Here is a 6,919-nt window from a genome sequence, read left to right on the forward strand (position 1 = left end):
CTGGATAGTGCGCCACGTGGGAGGCGCGGTGGCCCTCCCGCCCGAGGGTTTGGATCCCACATACGGACCGGTTCCCGCTCACTGGCTGAGCGAGGCGCGGGGGCAACGCCGAGGGTTGTGATCCCGTTGCCAGTCCCGGTCCGGTGCAGGGGCGACACTGAGGGTTGCGATCCGTTGCCGGACACGGAAAAAAGACAAAAAAAAAAAAAAAACATACCCAAAGTTACAAGGCTCATGAACTAGTGAGAGCTCCCAGTCTTCAGAAGGCCCTTCTTTGCCTGCCCGTAGTCCCATCACAAGAACTGAACTTCTAAGCCACTCCCTGTTGGGGAATTTGAATAGAATGAGGTAGGACTGGGAATGCTACCAGCTGGGCCTGAGCCCTCCTTAGCGCAGCCAGTGCCCACTAGCCTGGCACAATCATGTTGCCCCCAGTGGGGCTGATAGTCAGCTACACACACTGTACAGCCGTACCAGCTCTCATGGGGTTTACACCATCACCACTGTCATCACCATCACCATCATCATCCTCATCCAAACAGGAAGTATGCTAGCTTGGTTTCTATTGGAAAGAATCCTAATTTGTTTGTTTAAATCAGGTTTTAAGAGTCAACTGTAATTTTTAGCATCCAGTTAGGACAACCATCCATGAACTGTAAGGGATCTCCCATCTGAATGTGAACAGGCTTCATTCTCATGTTGGCAAAACTTTTGGCAGTAAATAGCTTCACCTGCTCCTGCTTAAAACAAGACTTGAAGTGAATTCTCATACACAAAACCCAGCCCACACTCTTAAGATATGCTCCGTTTTCCGGCTATCTCCTTCAAGTATATCCCTGGCGGCAATGAAACATTTAAATTTTTTGTTACAAACACATGATAATACATGCATAGTATAAATAAATTAGAATATGCAAATGAGCAGAGAGGACCCCCTAAAAGAAAAAAATCACTCATTAACCCAATATTCAGAGATAATCACTGTTAATATTTGGGGAGGGGGTTATATACTCAAGTATTTATATCTGTGTCCATATCCATGTCTATATCCAGAGTCTGGCTTCACAGCTTGAGTCTGAACTACTGTAGTATTATCAACTGCATGGTTGTTACCAACATTCTTAAATTTTTCTTACCCGACCTAGGAACAGAGGTGACTTATACTGTGTTTTCCGGCAACATAACCCTTGCTGAGTTCAACGCCCAGTGGGGCTCTCTACCCTACAATCTGACCCTGGACAGAGAAACCCAGGAACTGATGGGCCCTGGGATGCACCCCCTGGAGATTCGAGCCGTCAGCAACACCACCTCTGCACCCTCTAGAAACATCACAGTCCACTTCGTGCAGCCCCTGTCAGGGTTGCAGGCCTCCTGGGCTTCTAACCATTTGGAGCTCGGACAGGACCTGTTGATCAATGTCTCCGTGGTTCACGGCATCCCAGAGAAGCTGACCTTTGAGGTGGCAGGACTCAGCACAACCTTCTCCCATGAGGAAGAGAGCTTTGGGCAACCATTTGGGATGTACCATGTGACAGTTCCTGTTGAAGGTACTTGGAGCTGGTGGTTCCCCTTCCAAACTTCCCTTCTCTTCCTTTTTGGACTTGGTGGCCAGGGTCCTACACAGCAGTTTTTCAGTGTATCCTGGACACAAACATGGTTCACAGCATCCCGCCATGGTCACAAATAAGGAAGAGACAGATTTTGTCTGTCCTCATAGAGCTTATAGTTCTAGGGGTTCTCAACTTTAGCACTTCTGACATTTAGGGATGGATAATTCACCTCATAGAGCTTATAGTTCCAGGGGTTCTCAACTTTAGCACTTCTGACATTTAGGGATGGATAATTCCTTGTTATGGTCAGGGACTGTCCTGCGCACTGTAGGATGTTTAGAACATCCCTGGCTTCTATCCACTAGATGCCAGCAGTACCAGCGCCCCAATTCTGACAACCAGAAATGTCTCCAGACATTGCCAAGTGTCCCCTGATCCTCATAGAGCTTATAGTTCTAGGGGTTCTCAACTTTAGCACTTCTGACATTTAGGGATGGATAATTCCTTGTTATGGTCAGGGACTGTCCTGTGCACTGTAGGATGTTTAGAACATCCCTGGCTTCTATCCACTAGATGCCAGGAGTACCAGCGCCCCAATTCTGACAACCAGAAATGTCTCCAGACATTGCCAAGTGTCCCCTGAGAGACAAGCCACTCCATTGAGAACCACTGGAAGAGAGCAGGTGTTTTCAGACTTCTTCCAGCATTTCTAGAGAAGAGTGTGGTTTGGGAAACGGCAGTCCAGAAATAGGTTAAAAGTGAAGGGTGGAAGAGGGGGGTGGGGAGAGGAAATGTCAGGATGATGCTGGCAGGGGAACAGGTTGGCTGGCACCAGCCCAGGGAGGGGGCTGCAGCACACATTAGCATTCAATCTGGAAGGAACCGAGCGTTCCTGAGGGCAGGGTGGTGGGATCAGCAGGCAGGAATGCGATGAGGATCCCAGTCTCCAGCCCACCCAGGCCCTGCCCACAGCTCCTCCTGGAACTCAGAGCTGTGCAAGAAAGGGGGTAACACTGAGCGAGTGTGGGGTTACCATGCCCTCAGCAAGGAACTTGGCAAAAGAAATAGCAGAAGGGACGATAAATTCAAGAAAAAAACCATTGGAACTTTGCTAGGTACCAAGGGTCCAACTTGAAGCAGGAAGAATCCAGAGGTTACTGAGACTGGAAAATACACACAATACATAGGCTGTGATCCAAATGCAAATTTAATGCCATCTCCCAAGTAAACGTTAGTGGGAGAAGTGTATCCCTTGCTAATTGATAAAAATGCATGTCCTGTGGCTTTTTCCGTTCATTTGTCCGTGATTAACAGACTTTCCTCCTCCTGATATGAACAGATTTGGACAACTCCAGGGGCTAAGGGGGTGGGAGGAAGGAAAGGCAATGGGATAGGACAAGGCGTTTGCACGCAGCGGTGCTGGCCCAGTCCTGGCTGGCCTGGCTCTTGGGGCCTGGCAGATGTTTGAAGCTGCCTCTTGCAGGAGCGTCTATGGGTTCCTGAGGCCCTGTTGGGCCCTGGGGCCACAGCTCCTGGGATGGGGCAGTGCCTCTCCTTGAGCTGGCCACATTGGTGTGGCTGCTTCTCCTGGGCCACCTCCACACCCTCCTGGATGGAGTTTCCTTATTTTCCCTCCTCTTCAGCAACCCCTCTCCCCAAGGCCCACATCTGGTCCATAGAAAATTCTTACCCATTCCTTGGCCTACGCCAGCCAACTGTAGTTGTTTCCCAGATGCAGAAATGCAGCCCCTTCCTCCCTCCTGCCCTCTCTCTCTCCACCCCCCGTCCCCCGCCCCACCCTAGATTGTTCCTTCAAGGGCATGAGTAAGGAGCCTGTCCATGGGATTCCCAAAGCTCTCCAAGGAAGGGTCCCCTCTGAAGACCTCCTCTCTAGACTTCACAGAGGAGAAGGCAGAACCCACTTGCCCCTTTTCCCCATGAGGGAGAAGGGATGGGATCACATGTATTAGCAGCTGTCTCCAAAGAAATCTTACATTCTTCCCTTCCCTCTCCACTCTCTCAACCCTTTTCAAAGTCCTGCCATATCTCTCCCACTTTTGGGATCCCCACCCTGCTCTGACTAACGAGCACCTTCTTGTCCTTGAAATTTAGCTCCATCCCATGTGCCATTTCTTTCTCTCCTGAAGTCGAAGTGACACCACCCCATTCCCACAATGCCCCTATGGGGGTTCCTGTTGTGGTTTGGCACTTAGTGTCCTACATGTCTACTAGACAGTAAGGCTCTTGAGGACAGGGACCATGTTCCTTCATTTCTGTGTCCCCAGAGCCTTGCACCATGCTTGGTGGACAGCAGGGACTCATTCAATGCTCAGGGTATGACAGATTTGGATGCTGCCAGCAGTGGGCTGGGGAAGCACGAGCTGGGAGAGCTGTCTCAGTGCAAGCTGAACAGTTGACAACAGTGCCCATAATCCCCCACCCTTTGCATTGCAGGCACCTTTCTGGTCACTGTGCGCATGCAGAATGCCTTCTCAAACTTGAGTTTGGATATCGGAAGCGTCACTGTCACAGGTAAGTTGTTTCCACCAGGAAGTATATAACCTGTTATTGGGAATCCAAGGCCTTGCACTTGCTTGGGATTTAGTAAGGGGCCCTTCAAAACAGGGCTCTGAATGTGTATCTTGTTCTACAGACATCAAGAATTCTCTAGTTACTCTAAAGATACCATGATGCATACCGTAAAACATTCAGCCACTGATACTGAATTCTAAAGCAGGAGAGTTTATATTAATTATGATGCTTTAAGCTACTAGTGGCAGAAAGTCCAACCCAAGTGGCTTTCAATTCAGGGCTTTCTTATCTCACATGAGACGAAGTTAGGAGGTAAGTAGTTCCAGGGTTGGTTCAACAGCATAGTGATGCCAGCAGGGACCCAGGCTCAGTCTGTCTTTCTGCTCTGCTGTCCTCAGAGCTTTGGCTTGGTCCTGGGCTTGCCTCTCATGAGTCAAGATAGCTGCTGGAGTTCCGGACATTGCTTGTCCACCAGCATATTGAGCAGTAGAAGGGCCTTTCCTCCTGCACACTCTTTTCATTAGGGGAAAATGCTTTGTACTAGTCCCCAGCAATCTTCCCCTCAGATACCACTGGTGAGGGCAGGGTCATGTGCCCAGCCATATGGGATGCAGGGAAAGCAGGCATCCAGTATTTTCAGGCTCTGTGTGAGAAGGTGGATTCTGGCTGCCAAGCGGCTGGTGGGGGTAAAGGCTGTTGGGAAGCCGGCCATCAGTAGCTATCACAGAGCTTCAAGTTCACCTTGAATGTGTTTGCTGGGACTCTTTGAGTAGCAAGGGACAGAAAAGCAGTTCAAACTGGCTTGAGTCAAAAGGAAATTTTATCAGGAGGTAGACCTGGTTTTCACTACCTTTTTCACTACCACTGAATCCATCACCCAGTGTCTTCAGAAATCTTCCTCTCTCCACCTCTTGGTTTCGTGTTGGCTTCCTTCTGATTCTCTCTCCCCACGCAGTAACGAGATGACCCCAGGCTTTGGTCTTGTTTTCACTACCACTGAATCCACCACTCAGTGTCTTCAGAAATCTTCCTCTCTCCACCTCTTGGTTTCGCGTTGGCTTCCTTCTGATTCTCTCTCCCCACGCAGTAACGAGATGACCCCAGGCTTTGGTCTTTAGCCCCAGATGAGAAAGAGCACCTCTTTTTTGGCTGTTTCTAGTGGAAGTCCTGAGGCTGCCTCTTGCTGGTCCATGTTCAGTTCCTGTTCCCTCCTGGACCAGCTGCAGAGACCGGGGAGAAGTGGTCCTCAGTTTGGGCAGAGCAGCATCACATGCCCACCCTGGAGCAGGAAGTAGGGTCAGCTTCACCCAAACGCAGGACTGAGAGTGGGGGAGGGATGGTTTCCCAGGGAAAATATCACCTGTAAGTGCTGTTACCAAAAGAAGGGGGCAGGGGTGCTTGGACAGGGGAAAATGCACTATCAGATGTTCGTTCTGCTGTCCACAGCCCTCCTTTTCTGTGTATGGAATTTAAGGCCCAGAGAGGTTAACTGAGGCCCACTCAGTTAATTCATGGCAAGATTAGAGGCAACAACTCTTTCTCTTGATTTCCTCATCCAGGGTTATAAGACTGTCTTCCTTCTTAATGTTAGGAAAGGCCTCTGTCTGTCTGGCATCTTAGCCTTGCTTTGTATAATTTTCTACATCTTCAAAGTTATAGTTGTGTGAATGAGAATTCACTTGGAGATAATTTTTTAAAGATCAGCAGTACCCAGATCTTAATATATCCAAGACACTAGGGCCCAGTGAACTACATGGAATAACCCCAAGTTCCTATCTTGATCACTACACTTTAGACATTAATCATATTAGTATTTAAATATCTTTAGAGCATATCAATTAAGTGTTCGTCTTTCATTTTAAAAACTGAACACACTAGCATCCTTTATTAGATGTATAGTTTACAAGACAATGGTATATACAGCGCAGTGCTCCTGGGACCCTGAGAAACAGGCATTGCCTTTGGCCTTGTTTATAGATGAAGACAGTGAGACTTAAAAAGAATAACTAACCTGCCCAGGTTCACATAGCCAGTGAAAGGCCAATAAGAGGATCCCAAAACACACCATACTGTGCTGCACAGGCTCCCACCAGCTGGCCAGAGCTGACTGTGCCCCTCTCTACACACTCCACATTCATTAAAGTGAGTTTGGTAGCTTGAGATCTGGCTTGGTGGGAATATTTACACCAGGGAAATTAGCAAACACCACAGATAGAGGCTCCCCACTCCAACCCCTCAATTGGTAGTTAAACGTGGACAGCACACAGGTACATCTATCTGACTCTAAATCTTGCCTTTTGACTGCATTGGCAGCTGCCTCTTAGCCACTGAAGAGGTGTATTTAGCCCAGTGGTAGACAGGATGTTTTGCTTTTGACCCATTTCCCTGTGAACTGAATGTTTGCTATGTTCCCCTAAACCACTCCCAAAGACAGGCTAATGCCTCTGGGACAAATTCATCATGACCCTCTGATTCAGCCTTTTCACAACCTTATACCCACCAGCAAAATTTGATGCCCATCCCCACTGTGTTCACAGCCCCTGACAGTCTCCAAGAACCATCTGGAACAAATGCTGAAGAAAAGAATGTGAGTATTTTCTTTTAACATTCAACCTCACAAGAAAAAGATGTTCAAACACTCTGTATTAGTCTTGAGTTTTGGTTTGTTGGTACTAATAGCCTGAGCACAAGGAATCCCAAGGCTTCTTTCATTTGAAAAAAGACCCACAAGGATTGAAATCAAACAAAGCATGTTCTCTGACCACAACAGAATTACGTTGTAAATCAATAATAAATGCAACCTATCCAAATTTGTGGGATGTAGCTAAAGCAGTGCT

General features: G+C 48.1%; 1 protein-coding gene across 1 annotated transcript in view; it reads left to right on the top strand.

The window, feature by feature from the left end:
• The window catches only part of LOC103591528 (polycystic kidney disease protein 1-like 2), a gene marked incomplete at its 3' end in the record, with an annotated part of 34,109 nt that overhangs the window by 24,654 nt on the left and 2,536 nt on the right, over positions 1 to 6,919 (top strand). The window contains exons 6-9 of the mRNA XM_008574005.1: positions 436 to 545; positions 1,146 to 1,547; positions 4,005 to 4,082; positions 6,620 to 6,669. Of these exons, the coding sequence (XP_008572227.1) occupies positions 436 to 545; positions 1,146 to 1,547; positions 4,005 to 4,082; positions 6,620 to 6,669 (640 nt within the window). The remainder of the gene's footprint in view (positions 1 to 435; positions 546 to 1,145; positions 1,548 to 4,004; positions 4,083 to 6,619; positions 6,670 to 6,919) is intronic.

Source organism: Galeopterus variegatus, unplaced genomic scaffold, assembly GCF_000696425.1.
Source record: "Galeopterus variegatus unplaced genomic scaffold, G_variegatus-3.0.2 Scaffold982, whole genome shotgun sequence".
NCBI lineage: Eukaryota > Metazoa > Chordata > Mammalia > Dermoptera > Cynocephalidae > Galeopterus > Galeopterus variegatus.